The following is a 22,923-nucleotide window of genomic DNA, read 5'->3' as shown; positions in this document are numbered from 1 at the left end:
GGTGCTTATTTTAGAGTCTTGTATATATTTAAATAATTAAATAATTTAAATATACTAAAATAGGTTTAGTTAATACATAAATAAAATAATATTATAAATTAACCTATTCAATTTTTACTAAGTTTCATTATTTTTATTTGTCTTTTAAGTACCTAATAAAAAGAATCTTTGTTATTCTACTATATTTAACATAGTAAATAAAAATGTGTACAGTATCTTATTTAAAATATTATCATAAAATTAGCCATTAAGATTATTTGAATTATCTATCAACTTAATTTAAAACTTATTGAATGCAATGTCTGACATATTAACCCGCTTAAACTTAATAGAGTATACGTAATAGACTCAATTTTTATGGACTAATCTATTATCATACCCTGTAACAATTAATACAAACATGTTTCGTGTTTTGTGTATGTAAACTTTTACTCAATCATAGGTTGTATATGTATTTTTTTTTTCATTTTAATACGTAAATTTTCAGATTAAATTGTTTGATTTAATTAAGCACAAATTAAGAGTAATTAATTTAATCAAAGTTTTTCCTCAAATATAACTATGTTTTTCAAAGTTTAATTTTCAACTTGATTTCAATGCAATAAGCCCTACATAAGCATTAATCACTATCACGTATTATATGTTGCGTTGGTGACTTATATTCCTTAATCCTTATAATTAAAATAATATATCCCCTTTTTGGAAACAGTAATATATTCCACATTCATGCATTACTTAATTCACAAAAACCTATATATATACATCCATCATAAAAAAAATTTATATCACTCTCAAAGTACCCCTAATTCATAAAAGGCAACTAAAAAAATTCATTTTCTCTTACAATCATGCAAGGAAAAATATCCTTAGATATTGAACAAAATTTTCTTGATACAATGCAATATCTCTTCAATGATCCTGATTTTTCCCAAATATTATCAGAAATTCAAACTCCTAGACAATACTCAACTACTTCTGATCATCAAAACGCGATATTTCCTATAGCGCAAAATTTTGTTCAAGATAATATCCCGATATTACAAGAGATAGAAGAAAATAAGGAGTCAACAACACCTTTGGAGCATAGGCCGAAAAAATATAAAGGAGTGAGAAGAAGGCCATGGGGAAAATACGCGGCGGAAATAAGGGACCCCGAGAGAAAAGGGTGCCGGCTTTGGCTAGGTACATATGAGACACCTGAGGATGCAGCATTAGCTTATGATAGAACCGCGTTTAAGTTACGTGGTTCTAGAGCTGTATTGAATTTTCCTCACTTGATTGAATCTAATGTAACGGAGATTAATAGAGTGAGGCCGAGGAGACGTCCTCGTTCTCCGGAGTTTTCATCTTCTTCTTCTCCTCCTCCTCCTCGTTACGTAGGAGATAATAATAATGAGAGTAATAATAACAATACTGATAGGCCGAGTTCAAAGAGAAGAAATGTTGAGCTAATTAATAGCTTAGCTACGGTAAACAATTTGGATGGTCAAAATATTATGGAGAGATGTTTGACGTCTAATTATTATTTTGCATGAATTAATTACAAGGTCATCATGAAAAGTTTCGTTGTGTTTTTCTTTCTTGTTTCTTTATTAAAAATACACTATTGTGCTCCAAGGATTTAATCAACTTTAATTTGTACTAGTTCCATTCATTTACACTATCGATATATGAATTATTTTATTTTTTTTGGTACAAAAGGCTTATATATTATATATTAATATGCTTCATTACATTGGAGTGACAGTGTAGTACTGCTGCTAAGGTTAGTAGAGGGCATTAAAAGTAGATTTCAATATATGTAGTACTATTTGGCTTTTCATGCCTAGCAAAAGAATTTCCAGCTTTGTCTGCTTCGAGATCTAGGACAACAAACAACGGTGGAATTGCCCACGTCAAAAAAGAGTTCAGTGATTTCAACTTGGCACCCTCCTTAACTCTCTTTCAATCTATCCCCAAATCAGTGTCTCTTTCCCCCCAAATTTCCTTACAATTAACGATCCTTTTCATGATTTCATGAGCTAATTTGTGATTCAGCTTCATAAAATATCTTCTAATTTCATTTTTTTCTCTTTTTAATCGAAGGTTATAGTTGTATACACGTTTCATCTATTTTTAGAGTTTCGGTTGAAGGATTTTTTCACCATTACAATGGCGAAAGCTAGTACTCCGAAGAGGGTCACAAGAGGTACACATTTTTTTGATAAATTGTTCGAAGAAGTACCTTCGTTTGATTTGTGTATCACTCGAGAGCAAGCCAAAATTTCAGGCTCTATTGCTGCAATGGAGATCGAGAAGCGAACAAAGATTCGTAATGACATATTGATGAGTTGTACACCTGCATAATTATATTATTTTAGTTTTGCCATATGGTAGGGTTGTACATGATACATTAATACTTATATTGTTCAAACAAACATATGAGTTCATTGTATTCAAAGTATGTTAATCAATTGTTGTATTCAGATGAATATTAAAGAATTTGAACAGGAGGAAGAAATTGTTGTTTTTAATATTTTTCAGATTTTTATATAGTAGTATACTTATACACTTGGATACTTCTATTGTATTATGTGTCATTGTCACTTGTATTGAATTATATATTAACAAAAGTTTAAAATGTGGATATATTGAGTATGTTGTATCCTAGTGAATTGTTGTATTCTTGAGTCCGAAGTCAAAAGGGTAAGAAAATTTGCTGAAAATTTCAAAAGGGCATTAATATTCAGTTAAGGATCAAAAAGATAACATTTTAACGCTCAAATTAACGTCGTTGAATTTAGGTGAAATTGGATAAGGCTCACAATTCCATGCGCCTTACAAGATGCAGCGCTGTCAGCGTCTTGTAAGATGCTGCGGCGGCTAGGCGCAGGGAATTTGAGCCTTCCCTTAAATTAAAAATAAATAAATCAGTTTTTCATTTTTTACAAGTTTGCAAGTGACTTATTTTTTATTACTCTTAAAGATTTTAGTCAAGTATTAAAATTATACTTACAAAAACATTTCATCTTTTGTTTGAGATTCACTCCCACAAGATATATTGGTTATTCTATATTTTTAACTATAAAAAATTGTTTTATTTAGTGTACATCACAAATGCAGATAAACATTGTGGTTCTATACGATGTTCATTTCTTAAACGAATTTAAAAAAATCAAATAAATTAAAATGGAAAAAATATAATTAATTACGGGACGTGCCAATTGAGCAAGATAAGTGATAAGTGACCATTAACAAATTTCTAATTCATTGAATACGTAGTATAAATAAAACCCAATGTTGCTTCAATTTCTTCAGCCTTAATTAATTAATATAACTAAGCTTTGAAGAAGAAGAAAAAAATGATGGGTGCCAATTGAAGATTATGCTCCTATTCATTCGTAATTTCGTATGAGTTGCATAAAGAATGCCATTAAAATTACTTAAATTGCTAAACAAAAATTTGTATGTCTGCGCATGCAAGTTTGAAACACATTTATTATTTATTAACGGAAAAGGGTCATATTTACTCTTCGTTATACTTTTTTGATATATTTGCCTTCACCATTCAACTTTGAGGCCATATTTACCCTTCATCCGTTAAATCTCCTTATTCCCAACATAAATTTACCTACGTGGAGTTCATTTTCTCCTAATTAAATCTAAACATTATTTAAATTGTTTTAACTTAGCCCACACGATTAAATCCTTTCCACTGACCAAAATAAATCCAACTTTGATTCCTCTGCTTAATTTTTTCTCCATGGGCGTTTTATACAACAAACATAGAAAATTATATATATCCTTTTTCACATCATACAACAATAAGATTAAGAACTAATATAAATTTTAACATTTAATCCAATACTTTTTTGTTAAGTACATCCAACTTTCATCTTTAATCTCGATTTGATTAAAAAATAGGTAGAATTTTTACAAACGTTCTACACGTGCTCTAGTATTCCTCTCCAAACTTCCAAATTAATTAATGGAAGTTTAACAAAATTGTGGGCAGTTCAAATTTAAATAATGTTTTAGATTTATTTAGGAGGAAATAAAATCCATGTAGACATAGGTAATTATGTGGGAATATGGAGATTTAACGGATGAAGGGTAAATATGGCCTCAAAGTTGGATGGCAAGAACAAATATATCAAAAAAGTATAATCAAGGATAAATATACCCTTTTCTAAGAATATAGGGGAAAATATATATGACCCTTTTCTGTTTACTTAATTTGTAAGCGAATTAATATTAAAAAATTAAAATATAAAATATTTTAATTGTTTCAAGAGAAAAACTGATTATTATTTTTAATTTAAGGGAAGGCAAAAAATGAAAAAACTTTTTTTTAATTCAAGGGAAGGCAAAAAAATGAAAAAAATATTTTTTTATTAATTTAAGGAAAGCCGTGAAAAATTGAAAAAAGTTTTTATTTTTAATTTAAAGGGAAGCTCAAATTCCTTACCCAATTTTACCTAATTTCAACGACGTTAATTTGGGCGTTAAAATGTTGCCCTTTTGGTTCTTAACTGAATTTTGTTGTCCTTTTGGAAATTTCGACAAATTTTCTTGCCCTTTTGGATCCGGACTCTTGTATTCTTATGCATACATATCATTCGTAATATACATATACTATTCATGTGTGTATTCAATAGTTGTATTAACATGCTAAATGTACACACAATGCATTTATTGTATGCAAGAAATCAGATTCTATGTTTGAAATAAGATTTTGAGTATCTTGTATCCCAATTTTATTGTTAAACGGATAGGAATCCAAGAGTATATGAAGAAAAAATCTATAAATACTTTGAATATAGCGAGATTTAGACAGAAACTATAGCTATTTTGGGTAAATATAATACTTATAGCTATTCTAATCTAATAACCCTAGCTAAAACTATAGTCATTTTTTGTAAGTTGCTATACAAGTCAAAAGTAATTAACTATTAGAAAAAAAAGGACAAAGAATTTTTGGGCTTGATGAGCTCTGAAGGAACAGGGCCAGACCAGTTGTAGGAGTTGGGTCAGATTATGAGAAATTGCATGTGGTTCAAATCATCATTAACTATGATCTAATTTTTGAGGACAAAGGTTTAGAGAATTTTTATTTTTCGGCATAAGTTGTATAGTATCTCATTCGCCCATCGTAAACAAGGTGTATAAATATGACTATACACGTAGTAAAAACCAAAACACCCTTTGTTTTCATATTTAATTTTTACATTGTTAATAACAAGAATCTTAAGCCATCTAGTACTAATATTCATCAGCACTAGTTTATTTAAGTTAATTATAAGGTGCAATTCAAAAACCTAATGGATTATCCATTATTTTCCTCTTATTTCCATCTTTTACTATTTGTACTCTTAACTATTACTACTATTTTATGGACATCAAGAAAAACACTAATAATTACTAGTACAATTAGCATTATTATCAAGTAGTATTCTCGTGAAAATAAAGCATGTACGAATCTCTGAGATTGAAACTAGCATAAAAGAATTATATTCTTAATTGGACTAATGTGGATCGTACTATATTTTTTATATTAATATAAGTGAATGGTTTGAACAATTGACATGCATTAATGAACATTATCGTTAGGATGGTATGTGGGAAGCGATATAATTGACTGGAGGAAGATGAAGAAGCTCAACGTATTATGAGAAAGATATTTAGAGATACTATGCTTGTTAGTATTATGAGAAAGATATAATTCGCCTTTCGTTATACTTTTATTCTAATATTATCCACTTGTTAGTATTTTTTCTATTCTCATTGCTTCACTCAAAATATCTATGGAACATATATATTTCAGTGAGAAATTTCAATAGGAATCGAAAATGGTGATTGTTTAGTAGGACAAATTTAAAACATTTTCCCTTGTTTTTAACTAATTAACAACAAAATCCTTGAAATGTGCAGAGTATGATCGAGGATGGCTCCGATACAATGATCCATACGTAATGAAAAATGCCCAAGAAGAAATAGACACTAAAATTGGTATAGAGAGGTGGATAGAAGACTCTGATATTCAAAATTTAGTCTATCTTTAAGCTATTGTTAAACAAACGTTACGTTTATATCCACCAGTACCTTTATTAGTATCTCATGAGGCAATGGAAGATTGTAAAGTGGCTGGTTATCACGTTCCAAAGGAACAAGGGTACACGCTTATATGTGAACATATGGAAAATACAATGTGATCCCAAAATTTATTCCGATCCTTTTATGCCAAAGAGATTCTTGACAAAAGAAAAAAAGATCATAGATGGTCGTGGTCAACATTTTGAGTTTATTCCTGTCACACCCCTATTTTCCCTCAAAATTAATTTAAGTATGTTTTTGAAAGAAAGAGTTTTTCCAATTAAAGTGACATTTTGAAAAAGGATTATTTTATTGTTCAGACTCGCCACTTGAATTCAGAGTCGCCACTTGGAATTGAGTTTTGGTGTTCCAAGTCACCTTGTTTAAATCCCTAATCAAAATGAAATTTGACTCTTTATTTTATTCGGTCTGTGAAAACAAAGATCGGGTAAGGGAATTCTGTTGACCAAGGGGAAGGTATTATGCACCCCTCGAGTCCCGTGGTTCTAGCACGGTCGCTTCATTGACTATATATGACTTAAATTAATTTTTGGATATTGTATTATTAACTTAATAATAAAAGTTATTTACCTCATTATTTGATTTATTTTAAACCTATTTATATTATATTAATATATGTTTGTTAATTAAAAAAAATGTATATCACATAAATTTATTCAAACATAATAAAGTAAAGTTAATAGATGTATAATTACAAATCTTGAAATGTCTTGTAATTTCTTTTCTTCTCCTTTTCTTTTTCATGTATTTGTATTTTATTTTATTTTTTATTTGTTGGATAGAAAATATGTAGGCATCTAATTGCTAGGAATTAGAATTTGTGTAGGATTGAGATTTTTTGAGTTTGAGTATTTTAGGATTGTATGTTTTTTTAGTTAGATTTAGAATAGAAATAAAATTTTATGTGATTTGGAATTAGTTTTAGCAAGAAATTCTAAATAGATTAGGACTATTTTTAGAAAGATTTTTCCTTCTTAATTTTTAATTTCTTTTTTTTCCCTTTCTTACTTTTTTGGTTTTATTAATTTTTATTTTTATTTTTTCATTCTGTCTCTTTGTATTATATTATTATTTTTTTTACGTTTTTTTTTTTGGTTTCTTTCTACTTTATCTTTTATTTTTTATATTTTTTATTCTTTTTGGACACTCTGTTTCTCGTCTTTTTTTTTTATTATTATTGTTTATTTTATTTTATTGTTTTAATCATCTTTTTTTTTGTTCTTCTTACTTTTTGGTTTTAATTTTTTTTTTGTTTCTGTTACGCTCTATCTTTTATTATTATTCTTTTCAGTTTGCGGTTGTTCTTTTTGTTTTTTTTTTTTTCTTATGCTTTCTCATTTTTTTAAAAATTAGTTTTCTTAATTATTCATTATTTATTTTTTTACCATAAATCTCTAAATAAATATTCATATATCCTCTTAATTAGAAAAGTTATGTCTTTAGAAGGAGGAAATAAGTAAATGTTTAAAAGGAATGAAAAGAATCTTATCTGAAAGTACGTGACCACTTTAATGAATCATGACATGCATTTGGATTGAACGTTTGATCCTTCTAAGTTGTCCGAATCTCATGAAACAATGTTGTACCTTTCAGTCTATAGCCTGATTTCTATCTTGATTGTGCTCATGCCAAGACGGAATGTCATCATTTGATGAATGGTGCCCTTCATGGTTTTCCACCAATAAGATATTTTTATCTCTTTCTCTCAACTTACTATCGTCTTATGGTGCCCATGAGGGTTTTCACTCGTAAGACTCTCTCATTTCTTTTTTTTTTCTTTTTTTTTTGTTGTAATACACCGTAGGTCATAATGTCATGTCTCAGTCCCTAGAGAATTGAAAAACATGATTATTGTTTTATTCAGTGATTAGACCGAACCCCAATGAAGGGTTGCCTACGTATCCTCTTAGGAATCAGGTCGAACGTAGTTTAATGAAACTTTTTTTTTTCCTTTTTTTTAGCACCAGACAAGTGATGTTTGAAATAAAGGAGGATACATTTTTATCCTCTTATCTTGAGAATGTCAATCACGAGAGTGTCATAACAAAGAGTGTTAAACGTAGTATCTTTTGATCGAATCTGTGTTAACAATTGTGTCGATCGCCTTTCCCTCCATATCTGCCAGTTGTAAAACTCTTTTTGATAGCGCTTGTTTAATAACATAAGGGCCTTGCCAATTTGGGGCAAACTTTCCTTTGGCCTCGTCTTGATGGGGAAGGATGCGTTTCACAACAAGTTGACCGACTTCAAAATTTCTTGGGCGTACCTTCTTGTTATAAGCTCGAGCCATCCTCTGCTGATATAATTTGACCCATTATGTGTCCTCAATTTCTGCTTCGACAATGATTCAAAGAGAAGGGATTTCAACTTCTGCGGGTATGACAGTCTTAGTTCCGTAAACCAATAAGTAAGGAGTTGCACCGACTGACGTACGAATAGTCGTGCAATATCCCAAGAGAGCAGAGGGTAGTTTTTCATGCCACTGTCTAGATCCTTGCACCATTCTCCTAAGAATCTTCTTGATGTTTTTATTTGCTGCTTCAGCAGCCCCATTTGCTTTGGGTCGATAAGGGGCTGAATGACGATGAACAATTTTAAATTGCTCGCAAACTTCCTTCATCAGGTGGTTGTTGAGATTCGCTGCATTGTCTGTAATAATGATTTTTGGTATGCCGAAACGACATATGATGTTTGAATGAACAAAGTCCACCACTGCTTTCTTGGTGACTGATTTGAATGTGACAGCTTCCACCCATTTGGTAAAGTAGTCAATGGCAACTAAAATAAACTGATGCCCATTATATGCTTTCGGCTCAATCGACCCAATAATATCCATTCCCCAAGCCACAAAAAGCCACGGAGCAGACATAAGGTGCAACTCTAAAGGGGGTGAGTGAATCAAGTCGCTATGAATCTGGCACTGATGGCACCTGCGAACAAATCGGAAGCAATCTCGCTCCATGGTCAACCAATAGTACCCTGCCCGGATAATCTTTTTTGCTAGAACATAACCATTCATGTGAGGGACGCAAACCCCTGAATGCACATCATTCATAATTGTTTATGCTTCATGAATATTGACACATCGCAATAGATTCAAATCTGGAGTCCTTTTATATAAGATATCACCACTCAAGAAGAACCCATTGGCAAGTCGTCTAATAGTTCTATTTTTATCTCTATCAGCATGTATTGGATATTCTTTAGCTTTTAGAAACCGTTTAATGTCGTGATACCAGGGCTCACCGTCTGGCTCTACTTCAATTATATTGCAATAATCATGTTGATCCCTAACTTGAATTTCCAACGGGTCAATATAGGTATTACCCGGGTATGGAAGCATCGAGGCTAGGGTAGCCAAAGCATCAGCTAACTCATTGTGAAACCTGGGAATGTATCTGAATTCAATGGACTTGAACCTTTTGATGAGGTTTTCTAAACATTGTTTGTACGGCATGAGTTTAATGTCTCGAGTCTCCCATTCGCCTCGAGCTTGTCGAATGAGCAAATCGAAATCCCCCAAAACCACCAACTCATGCACATCTAGATTTATTGCCATATTCAAACCCATGATGCAAGTTTCGTATTCTATTGTGTTGTTAGTAGAAAAGAATCGAAGTCGTGCTGTGGCAGGATAATGACATTCGTTTGGTGAGATAAGAACTGCCCCAATTCCTACTCTATTTTTGTTGACAACCCCATCAAAATATAATTTCCACACGTGACCATCATCAGGAATTTCTTCCTCAATAGAGTTGATTTCTTCATCAGGGAAGTATGTCCTTAGGGGCTCGAATTCGTCATCGACCGGATTCTCTGCCAAATGATCGACCAACGCTTGTGCTTTCATGGCGATGCGAGTGACATAAATAATATCAAATTCCGTAAGCAAAATCTGCCATTTTGCCAACCTACCTATTGGCATGGATTTTTGAAAAATATATTTCAAAGGATCCATTCGAGATATAAGATAGGTCGTGTAGGACAAAAGATAGTGTTTCAATTTTTGGGCAACCCAAGTCAAAGCACAACAAGTCTTTTCTAACAGAGTGTACTTTGCCTCATAGCTTGTGAACTTTTTGCTCAAATATAAATGGCTTGTTTCTTTTTTCCCGTAATGTCATGTTGTCCTAAAACGCTAAACCAAATGAATTATCCATCACTGAAAGATATAAGAATAACGGCCTAACCAGGTTCTGGTGGGACCAGTACCAGAGGGTTTGCTAAATATTCCTTAATTTTGTCAAAAGCCTCCTAACACTCACTTATTCATTTGATAGCAGCGTCCTTTTTCAACAACTTGAATATCGGCTCACATGTGGCGGTGAGTTGAGCAATGAACCTGCTGATATAGTTTAACTTTCCCAGAAAACTCATGACTTCAGTTTTGGTTTTTGGAGGTGGCAATTCTCGAATGGACTTTATCTTAGAGGGGTCCAATTCAATGCCTTTTCGACTAACTATAAAACCCAAAAGTTTGCCAGATGGAACTCCAAATGCACATTTAGCTGGATTAAGCTTGAGGTTGTACTTTCTCAATCTTTCAAAGATTTTTCTTAGATCACGCACATGGTCGTCTTGTGTTCTAGATTTAATGATGACATAATCGACATATACCTCAACTTCTTTATGCATCATGTCATGGAATATGGTAGTCATAGCTCTCATGTAGGTCGCTCCCGCATTCTTCAGACCAAATGGCATGACTCTATAACAATAGGTACCCCATGGGGTGGTGAAAGCAGTTTTTTCTGCATCTTTATCATCCATGAGAATTTGGTGATACCCGGCGTAACAGTCCACAAAATATTGAATCTCGTGTTTGGCATAATTCTCAACCAGGATGTGAATATTGGGTAATGGAAAATTGTCCTTTGGACTTGCTTTGTTTAGATCTCTGTAATCAACGCAAACTCTGATCTTTCCATCTTCTTTGGCACTGGCACAACATTAGCCAATCAGGTAGTGTATTGGGCAACTCTGATCACATTTGCACTCAGTTGCTTCATGATTTCCTCTTTAATTTTATCGCTCATATCTGTCTTAAACTTTCTCTGTTTTTGCTGGACAGGTGGAGAATCAAGATGTATTGGAAGTTTGTGAACCACTAAATCACCACTTAAACCAGGCATGTCGTCGTAGGACCAAGCGAAGACATCTTTGTATTCAAATAAAATTTGAATTATGTGGTCTCGAATATTTTGATCAACATGAATACTTATCTTTATTTCTCTCACTTCTTCAGGAGTTCCTAAATTAACCGCCTCAGTTTCACTTAAATTAGGTTTAGGCTTATTTTTGAATTGATCCAATCCCTTTTTATTTCTTCGTAAGCTTCATCTTCATCATATTCGTCAGACTTAGGATTCATTGTTTTGAGAACAGACAACTTTTTAGGATCTAACTGTAAACTCCGCATGCATGTCATATTATTAAAGTCGACATTAACGTAACTGAAATGAAAAATAAAAGGACATATATTAGAAAGAGTAAGAACAGAGAAGATGATTGAATATGATTGTGAAACCAGAACTTCATTGCATTAAATGGGAAATGATAGAAGGGTTAACACCTAAGTGAGACAACTAGAAGGTTTGAATTACAACCCTGAAAATAATCCAAATAAACAAATTAAAAGCAACAAAATAACACTACCAAGACTCCTTACTTGTAGGGAGAGGAATGGCTTCCCAGTTGTTGATCTAGACATTCGGGCCGATGAACTACATATCCATATGACTAGTGCCTTCACCCATCTTTGTTATGTTTACATCATAAAACATTTCCTTGATACCTTGACATATTTCATCCACGTCATTCTGGATAGGGAAGTCTGGACTCGGTTCACCTCGAGATTTAACGAAAGATTGAGCAATATGAGGGATTAGCTTCAACAAATTCCAAACATTTCTTTTACGATCTTTTGCCCATTTTCTATCAAATCTAGTTGGATTGAAACCCAAACCGAATGTCTCTTGATTACCCATTGGATTGATGGGATCCACAATTCCTTGCAAAGACAAGCCTAGTCCCTTTCCAAGTTCATAGCCGTTCTGTACCATCTGGGACACCACTATGACTGAAGCAGATGATAGATGAGGTTGTGGTATAGGCTTTCCTTCCGAAAACTGATTAACTCTTATAATTTCAAAAGCCTGATAGTTGAGGCATTCACAACCTTTTTTGGCCTCAATGCATGGTATTGAAGGATCTCGAGTGATTGGGAGAACATATTCACCATGGACAATGATTTCCAGCTTATCATGCTCAAACTTGACCACTTGGTGCAGAGTAGACGACACAGCTCTAGCCAGGTGGATCCATGGCCTACCCAAAAGTAGATTGTAAGAAGTGTCCATGTCTATTACTTGGAAAGTGATTCCGAACTCCACTGGTCCAATTGTAACATTTAGTATATTTCACCAAGAGTGTCCCGTTTTCCGCCATCAAATGCGCGCACATAAACAATGTTAGTACGAATCCTATCCGTGTTGATTTTCAACCTTTGTAGAGTAGAAAGAGGGCATATGTCTACACCCGATCCTCCATCGACCATGACCCTCTTCACATAGTGTTAATCACATTTCACGGTTAAATGTAGCGCCTTATTATGCCCAGATCCTTCCAAAGGTAATTCATCATCAGTGAAAGTGATTCTATTTACCTCAAATATTTGGTTGGCCATCTTTTTCAAGTGACCCACCGTGATAATTTCTGAGATATGTGCCTCATTCAAGATTCTGGTCAAAACTTCACGATGCTCTTTAGAATGTATGAGTAATGACAACAAGGATATCTGAGCAAGTGTTTTCCTCAACTGATCAATAACAGAATAATCTTGAGCTTTTATCTTTTTCAGGAACTCTTCAGCCTCCTCCTCAGTGACAGGTTTTTTAACCGGCAACTGATTTTCTTTGGCTTGTTTGTCTCTTCTTAATTATTTTGGAGCATAGCACCTCCCAGAACGAGTTAATCCTCTTGTTTCATTTGTTTCTTCAACAATCTCCTTTCCCTTATGGGTAACAACGACTTAGTTGTAGTTCCATGGAACGGTCTTGGTGTTTGTCATTGGAAGTTGTGTCGCAATTTGTATCACAACTGGCTCTTTCACACTTTCTTGATTTTGACCAAATGTTCGAAGCTTACCAGGATTGTATAATTTTGGTCCATTCAACGGTACTTCTCTTCATTTTACAGCTCCAGGGACATACAACACTAGTTTTCTCGAGTCTCCAAAATTTGAACTTGCACCATTCACAATTATCGGTGCCTTTTGTATGGGTTCTAAAACCATACCTGACTCTTCTTTTGAATTCATGCTTTCCATTTTCGTTTTACATATTTGCTCACAATCTTCATAAATGTCTACCATCCCCACAACATGCTCCTTATTATGAGCAGGGAGTGGGTTATTGGTGACATTTGACGCCTCCTCATTGCGTATCTCAATTACCTTATCCTCAATTAACTTCTCAATGACACTTTTTAAAGTCCAACAATTCTCTGTGCTATGACCTGGAGTGTTAGCGTGATGCTCATATATAACAGTTGGATTAAAGTCTCTTGCATTCGGATTGACAAAATAGGGATTGACAGGTTCAACCAATCTTAATTGTACTAATTTCCGCAACAAACTCGTATATGACTCTCCAATTGGGGTAAAGTTTTCTTTTCGACCTTGTTCTCTTGTATAATCCATCCGAGGACGTGGATTATGGGGTGCCTGAAAATTTTGTTGTTGGGGGCGAGAACCATGTGGGGCAGGTGCCCGCCATTGTTGGTGCTAAGGAAGTCAGACATATGTTTGAGTGTTGAGAACTGCATATTGGGATGGGTAATAATGTTGAGGAGAATTAGATTGTTCTTGTTGGACTTGAACGTAAGAGGGATTCATGCCCATTTGAACACCTCTCAATCCAGACGTCATCATAGACCCTTCCTCCTTCTTTTTTTGATTTACAAAATTACCTGACCCGCTCTGTATTGCTTGCGTAGTAGCTCTAATGGTTGTCTGGCTTACAATTTTACCCGATTTTATGCCGTTTTCTATCATTTCTCCGATCTTAATTGCTTCGGCGAAAGGCTTTCCCATTGCAGCGAGAAGGTAATGAAAGCAGTCAGGTTCTTGAGCCTAGAGAAAAACATCAATCAATTAATAGTCTTTCATCGGCGGTTTGACTCTAGCCGCCTGCTCCCTCCATGTTATGGCATATTCTCTAAAGCTTTCAGATGGTTTTTTCTTCATATTAGCTAGGAAATTGCGATCCGGAACGATATCAATATTGTATTGGAATTGTTGGACAAAATCTTGCGCCATGTCATCCCAGACATGCCATTGAGAAATATCTTGATCGACAAACCATTCTGAGGCTACAGCCATTAGACTTTCTCCAAAGCAGCCCATAGAAAGTTCTTCTTTTTCTCCGGCTCCCCTTAGCTGATTGCAAAATCTTTTCAAATGAACCACTGGGTCGCCATGACCATTATACTTATCAAACTTTGGGGTTTTGAACCCTATAGGCAAGTGAACATCTGGAAACATGCATAAGTCCTTGAACGAGACACTTTTGTGCCTTCCCAGCCCTTGCATATTCCTTATGTTTTGCTCCAAACTCCTCATTTTTCTTGCAATTTCTTCATGTTCCTCGTCCTTAGTGGTTTTTTCAACCTCGACGGGGGAACTGTATTGATGAGTGTGGTGGTAAGAGTCAGGAATTTTGAAAGTCAATTTAGAGGCCTGACCTTGGCCGTATTGATCTTTGGGTATAGTATCATCATTAGATTTTTGTGCTAGTGTTGGTTGAGGAATTGCATTAGTTTGCACAGTTGGCATGAAGAGGGGATTGTTCATCATAGGTGGATTCAACGGGTGTACCGAGGAAGTTCCAGCAGTATTAGATGTGTTAACGTAGGGTCCAAATCCAGGTGGATAAATCGGGTCGCTTGTTGAGACTTGAATGGGGAATGGCATATTCACATTTAGGTATTTCCGAATTGAAGTTGGGGGAGTCTTCCAATTCATCCAAGCTTCATACATTTCGGCCATCTGTTGTCTGAACATTTTGACCTCTTCTATAGATATTGATTCTTGTGCAATCATTTGATTTTGGACTTCGTCATTTCCCGACTCTGTTCCATCTTTGCGTGTCATTTTTGCTTTCCCTTTTGATCTTGTGTTATATTGATGAGATGCCAGCTCTCTTCACAAACCAACCACCTTTAAACTATTTCTCTCTTATATATAAAAACAAATATGTTAGGATTCAACACTTTCCAATATTAATTCACACGTTGTATGTTATGCACCTAAATTATTCCTATTTCTACAATGAATTTTGGAAGACTTTTATGTTTCATTCCGGCTTTGGATGACTTGCTTATGTCTTTTAATCCCATACTTTACTCATCTGAATATTTTGAACGCATTTTGATCGAACCTATTGAAGGTTGCCTACGTATCATGTTGAACATGAATCAGATCATTACGTAGTTCGTGAAGAAGAATTATTTAAAAAAAAAAAAACACGACATTTACTTATCTTAACATGAAGACATCATTCAAATCAAAATGTTCTTAAAATAAATGACCAAAACATCAAAGTACTTAAAGATTGAAACAAACTTCGACGAAATGAAAATAAAAGAAATAATAATAAAAAAAAAATCCTTCTCCAATATTTCTCGATCATCAATTGCCCCCTAGGCTAGAGTAAACCTTGAACAAGACTTTTGGTAGATGTGGGGCCAGTGCACGCGCATGTCGACCCAGGCTCTCATCACTCCGATGTAGATAACCACCATAAACATCAATCAAGCTCTCTGTCAGTTAAAGCACTTGTCCTTTGGCCTCCTCCATATTCTCGTGACAATTCTGCAACCATTCTTGAGTAGTACCAATAGTGTGGGTCAAATCCTCTTCATGTGCCTGAAGCTCTTCGATTTGAATATGAAGTTCTTCACGCTCCCCCATCCATTGGTTTCTCTCGATCGCGATTTCTACTTGATACGATGTGAAACGTTTTGCTATGTCTGTTTCTCGTCCCATCGAAGCTTTTAACTGATTTTGTAGTCTTGCATGTGTGTGCATTAAGAGGGTCTTTTTTTTTTATACTCCTCGTCTTGTTGCTCCATAGCGCCTGTGACAATGCCCAAATCCTCATGTAAGGTTCGAATGGTGGACTGATGTTCCTTTTCTGCCTTTTTCTGAATCAATCTAACTCTCTATTTGAATATTGCATCACGTTGAGCCAACTCTTCTCTAGCATTCTTTAGGTCATTACTGAGGATATCCAGAGTAGATCTGTAATTTCTTTCCACCTCGAGCCGAGCTTGCTTGATTCTGACTTCAATTTCCTCTTCTCGATCTCTGAGTTCTCGTTGAGGGGGGATTGATCAAAGAACCAATGGAGGTATGAGGGGTCTACTTCTCCTTCAACACGATCGTCTACCATAGCTTTCGAGCTTAAAGTTCGACTACCACCCCAAATCTTTTGAGCTTCTGATTCTCGATCTCGATTTTCAGACGACACCTTTCATACGAAACTCTGTGTATCCTCAGCCCTAGGTAAGATTTGTCTTTGTCCTAGTTGGCGTAGCACCCGAAGGGGTATGTATGGTTGGAATCCTCGAAGGCCTGTCAGAACAAAGAATGGACGATAGGAAGACATAACAATTACCTCACTCGCAGGAAACCAATGATAGTTCCATGTAATATCAGATGTAGTTAATTTAAGAAGATAATGTCTCCACGCTTTGACACTTTTTGGCAATTTGTCTACTAATTCCTTCATCCTGTCTGGGTAGCTCAAAATATAATTCGTCTATTCAGATTTGAAATCTATCGCATAACGATGGCGATACAAGTGCTCCAAAAACCACATTTGCAATAGAATGCTACAACCTTCAAAAAAGTCTTCCCCTTCCCTACATTTAGTCAAAGCACGATAAATGTCAGCCAACATCATTGGCAAGATGGTGGATTTCTTTTTCTTCATCATAACAACGACTATTCCTGACAGACGAATACTTATTTTTTTATCTCTCTTTGGAAAAACCATGGTTCCCAAAAAGGCCACCATGAATGCTTCTTGTCTATGCTTTTCCCAGGTAGGAAGGTATTGCCCATTTTTAAGTTGTTTCCCGTAGTCTGAAAATTCTTCTTTCTTTCCATATCTTGAGTATAGAAATTCCAAGGAAACCAACCCATTATCAAAACACTCCTTATGAGGATGGATGATGTGCATTTATTCTAAAAATTTGTTCCCGCTGACGCTTCTTGGGGCTATGAGTGTTTTGCTTCGGAGATCCTTGCCTAACCTAGTGAACCCACCCAACTCCTCCAATGTAGGCGTCAATTCAAAATCGCTAAAGCGAAACACATTGCTTGTAGAATCCCAAAACGGGATCAAAGCCTCGATCAAATCTCTGTCAGGACTAAATCTCATGATATCTGTGAGGAAACCAAGATGTTTGAATATCTCAGTTTGCCTAAACTCATGCATATCGTTCCACCAAGCCATGAATAGTGGTGGGGTTTTATTTGTGATCATGAACTTTGGGGGATCATTGACCATTTCGACTGCTTCATCCCATGGTCTTTTATCACATCTCATAGATCTCATAATTACCTAGTTAGGAAAAAGAAACTCGCGATTTAAAACCAAATTTAACTAATGAAATTTTGATCATTCGAAATCATTTGTCGGAGTAGTTAAAAGAATAGAAAAAATATATGAAAAATGATTCAGAATGCCTAAAGTGGTCATTCTTTCAAAAATGACTTTTGTTGACCTTCCTTAGGGGAAACCTAGGTTGTTTTCGGAGAGAATGACCGGATAAAGAGATAATTTTGACAAGTGAATTATGAAGAAGAGAAATAAAAAGAAGGTGAACATGCACTTATATATATAATATTTTTATTTTATTTTTTATGTGTACATGCATTATTTTTTTTATTATAACTTTTTTATTTATTTTTTTATTTTTATTTTTGTAAAAACTTGATGTTTTGATAAAAACGAGAATACAATTGAGGGTTATATATATATAAATATTATTTTCAATTTGTTTATCTTGATTCATTTGCTGAAAGTGGGTAAAAATAGATATTTCTTCTTTTAGTCAATTATCTAAAGCCGGTCAACATTTGTTATAGTATTCCATATGATGCAACAAGTAGCACAAAAATGTACATGATGGTCTCAAGAAAAGATACATGTCCTAGACAGACCCGACCCCCGTGCCGAGTCTTGCTAAGTTAAATGCACATGATGCAGATAAATCAAAACCTAGTAAGGATATCATGTCTGAATGTTTCAGTTCTACTAAGGTTGAACTTGTGGAGAAAGGTTTCTAGACTGGCTGTAAAACGAGTGGACAACTCGAGTTAAGGAGTAGCAACGTACCGGTAGTAGCGTTTTTCGGCTTTGTGCATGGGTGCTCCCCATTCTAAACAAGTGTGACTAAAAATCCTTCACTATGGACCGAAGATCCACTGGCTATCTTGACAGAAGTGGGGTGCGCAATCACAATTCCCATAATTGTATTATATAAGACTCAGAGGGGTGCGCGAGAGAAAACAGTTATAATGCAATGCAAATAATATTAAAATAGTAAAAAATAAACAATTAGCACATTCAGCCAACAAATACAATATCCAAAACATAAATAATTAAGTAAATAGTCATATATAAGTCAATATTATAAGCTCGAATTCTGGTTATCCCCAGCGGAGTCGCCATCTGTCACACCTCCTATTTTTCCTCAAAATTAATTTAAGTATGTTTTTGAAAGAAAGAGTTTTTCCAATTAAAGTGACATTTTGAAAAGGAATTATTTTATTATTTAGAGTCGCCACTTGAAATTGAGTTTTGGTGTTTCAAGTCACCTTGTTTAAATCCCTAATCTAAAGGAAATTTGACTCTTTAGTTTATTTCAGAGTCGCCACTTGGAATTGAGTTTTGGTGTTCCAAGTCACCTTGTTTAAATCACTAATCAAAAGAAAATTTGACTCTTTATTTTATTCGGTCTGTGAAAATAAAGATCGGGTAAAGAATTCTGTTGACCAAGGGGAAGGTATTATGCACCCCTCGAGTCCCGTGGTTCTAGCACGGTCGCTTCATTGACTATATATGACTTAAATTAATTTTCGGATATTGTATTATTAACTTAATAATAAAAGTTATTTACCTCATTATTTGATTTATTTTAAACCTATTTTATATTATATTAATATATGTTTGTTAATTAAAAAAAATGTATATCACATAAATTTATTCAAACATAATAAAGTAAAGTTAATAGATGGATATTTAGACAAAATGGTCTGGTGAACCCTTATACTTGTATCAGTTTGTATTGTGAATCCTTCTACTTATCTATTGGTCAACTGAACCCTTATACTCCGTAAAACATAATATAATCAAAACCCTCTGACCATTGACCAGCCTTATGTGGCATTAAAATGATTGAGTTTGGGCACAAAAGCGTGGCTACACGCGTTAAAAGGGCAAGTGAAGATCACACTTACATTAAAAATATATTAAAATTATACAATAAGTGATTTTATAAAAGAAAAATAAAATAAAAAATAATTTTCTTCTTCTCTTACACCACACTTCTTTTCCAGCCATTATCATCTTTTCCAATCAACCCCTCACCCCATCCACGCTCCAATCTCTATTTTCCTTCTTCATACCTTGTTGTCATTCGTTTTCAGCAGATCCATTCCCTTTTTTTTAAAATTTTTTCGATTCCAATAGAAATTTCAATTTTCTCTTCGAAAATAAAAGGCTAACACAGAAAAGAAAAAGGAAAGGAAAACAAAGAAAGATGACATTGTAGATCTTATAGTTTCAATCAAAAAAATTCGGCGACACACTAGAATTTTTCAAGCGACCCATTTTGGATTTCTTCTCAGTCCCCGGTTTCTTCCCCACAAATCGACATCGAACTTTCGTTCTAATCGATCTTCAATTTGTCTAATTCATTTTCTCCTCTATGTATTGCTTGTGATTCCAACCACTAGTACTACTGATTTCTTAGGCATTATGTTGTTGTCAGTTGTATATTTTCAAGATTCAAGATTTATTTTTAAGATTTTCATTCTCAATGTCCCTTTTCTTTTATACGAAGATAAATTTAAATGGAAGAAAAATAAGGATGGAGGTGATGGTAATGGTGGTTGTGGATTGGGGGTGGTGAAGGTAAGTTGAATAGAAGGGGGAGGAAGGTGAGAGAAATATGAATTTTATTTGAAAGAATTATTTAACCTTCTATTTAGTATTTTAATTAATAATTTTAAAAAGTTAAAAAAGATAATTATGACGTGGTATTAATTTATGTGACATGGATTTGACATGTCATCTATTCAATGGAGAGTGAGATACACACATGGTAGGAGGGGCTTAAAAATCATTTTTTGATTGAGTTTAAGGATTTAGTTGGTAAAAGATTAAGTAGAAGGATCCACAATACAAACACATACAAATATGGGGGTCCATCAGACCCTTTTGCCGGAAGTTTATAAATCTTGAAATGTCTTGTAACTTCTTTTCTTCTCCTTTTCTTTTTCATGTATTTGTATTTATTTATTTTTATTGTGGATAGAAAATATGTAGGTATCTAATTGCTAGGAATTAGAATTTGTGTAGGATTGAGATTTTTGAGTTTGAGTATTTTAGGATTGTATGTTTTTTTAGTTAGATTTAGAATAGAAATAAAATTTTATGTGATTTGAAATTAGTTTTAGCAAGAAATTCTAAATAGATTAGGACTATTTTTAGAAATATTTTTCCTTCTTAATTTTTAATTTTTTTTTTCCTTTTTTACGTTTTGGTTTTATTTATTTTTATTTTTATTTTTTCATTCTGTCTCTTTGTATTATATTTTGTTTTTTTTTTTGTTTCTTTCTACTTTATCCTTTATTTTTTATATTTTTTATTCTTTTTGGACACTCTGTTTCTCGTCTTTTTTTTTTTTTTATTGTTTCTTTTATTTTATTGTTTTAATCATCTTTTTTTTTTCTTACGTTTTCATTTTATTTTTTTGTTCTTCTTACTTTCTGGTTTTAATTTTTTTTTTTTGTTTCTGTTATGCTCTATTTTTTATTATTATTCTTTTGAGTTTGCGTTTGTTCTGTTTTTATTTTTACTTTTTTTCTTATGCTTTCTCACTTTTTTAAAAATTATTTTTCTTAATTATTCATTATTTTTTTTTTTTTACCATAAATCTCTAAATAAATATTCATATATCCTCTTAATTATATATCTTAATAATTCGAATTAAAGCGATAATCATCTTAACACTTATTCTAAAGGCAAACTATTTTTTAATTCAAAATAATAATATTAAAAAAAAGACTAAAACACATTCCTCATAGGTTTTCTAAAAGCACTAATCAATTAAACTTCAGTTTATATCCTAATCTAACAAGTCTACAAATAATTTCACAAAATTTTCTTAAGTGAAAACTAAGGTCCAAGAAACCTTAGCTATTCAAAATTAAATATCACGAAACCAATTTTCAATATTAATTGCATCTAAAGAGCATAAGACAATAATAAAAAAAAATGTATGATACATCTTTTCTTTTCTTTTTTATATTATTTTTTAAGCAAGAAATGTCTTCGGTTCCGTTTTCCTAAGCATTCGTAAATTCTCAAAAAAAATCAAAAAAAAATCACAACATGCATCACAGATTGATATTACATAATAATAACATGCGATTCAAAGAACTTCATATTATTGGAATCGAGTTTTCATACAAGTACTCTATTTAACTCATGCGAGGATTTAGAATTACCTCGCTGGGAAAATTAATACCGCAAAAACAACTGCTACGATCTACTGATTTTCAAAGTTAATAGCTAGTATTAACTTTAAAGAGCCACGAACCTGAAACCTTGAGTGAAACCTTGAACGCTGACTTAATTTTCAAAATAAAACTCACTTTTTGTTATCTTTTTCTCTCTGTGTTTCTGTGTATATGTCTATATGTGTATATCTTCTTTACTGAGGTTGTGTTTTTATAATAGTTTTGGGTGTGAGTCTGGTGCTAATTAAAAGGAACGTGATGGAGTGAGAATAGGATTTAATTTAAAATTTAGTTGAGAATTTTAGGGTTGAGATAAAGGAAGAAAAATAGTAATATAATATTTAACAAGCAAATAATAAAAAATAAAAAAATAAAAAAAGAAAGAACATCGTGCAAGAGGAGAAAAAAAAACAGAATAAAAAATAAAATAAACTAAATGGGAGGAGGATTTTTAGCAAATAAGTTAAGGAAGTTGGGGGTAATTAGGATAAAGGTAAGGTAATTTGAAATTTTTAGGACTCTTCTTTTTATGTTTTATTATTATTTTTTTCTACTTTTCCATGATATATACGACTATTATTATTTTTTAAACTAGATAAAAAGTTGAAAGATTAAAACAAAATACGTTAAATTCAAAAGCTTTCTTGATTAAACTTTAAACATAAAGTGAACTTATAATTTTATTGTAATTTTCAGTTTATTTATTTTTCATTTATTTTAAATATAACCCTACTGAAATATTAAAATTGGATGTAAAATCTTTATGTTTTGATAAAAAATTAGGTGTTCACAATTCCTTTTGATTCTGGAAGACGATCTTTTCCTGGAATGACGTTTGCGTCGTCACTAGTGACACATGTAATTCTTGGTGGATTGCTTCAAGGTTTTGATTTTAATATACCATCGAATATGCCCCATATGATATGACAGAAGGCATAGGCATTACTATGCCAAAGGCTAATCAAGTGGAAGTAGTGATTAAACCTCGTTTGTTTTCTAAGTTTTATGAACTCTGA

At 33.2% G+C, this 22,923-nt stretch overlaps 1 protein-coding gene and 1 pseudogene across 1 annotated transcript; both read left to right on the top strand.

Annotated features, from left to right (window-relative positions):
• The first annotated feature begins 808 nt into the window (after window positions 1-808).
• Window positions 809-1,695, top strand: LOC102596096 (ethylene-responsive transcription factor 13-like). The gene has a single exon (XM_006347891.1). It carries the CDS (start codon window positions 849-851, stop codon window positions 1,533-1,535), a length of 687 nt encoding a protein of 228 aa, XP_006347953.1. The 5' UTR covers window positions 809-848; the 3' UTR covers window positions 1,536-1,695.
• A 456-nt stretch (window positions 1,696-2,151) lies between these two features.
• LOC107060742 (cytochrome P450 82C4-like) lies at window positions 2,152-22,923 on the top strand (annotated as a pseudogene).

The sequence above is a fragment of the Solanum tuberosum genome, unplaced genomic scaffold, assembly GCF_000226075.1.
Source record: "Solanum tuberosum cultivar DM 1-3 516 R44 unplaced genomic scaffold, SolTub_3.0 scf00095, whole genome shotgun sequence".
Lineage (NCBI taxonomy): Eukaryota > Viridiplantae > Streptophyta > Magnoliopsida > Solanales > Solanaceae > Solanum > Solanum tuberosum.
The sequence above is the reverse complement of the archived record's forward strand: the minus strand, read 5'-3'. Positions and strand labels throughout refer to the sequence as shown.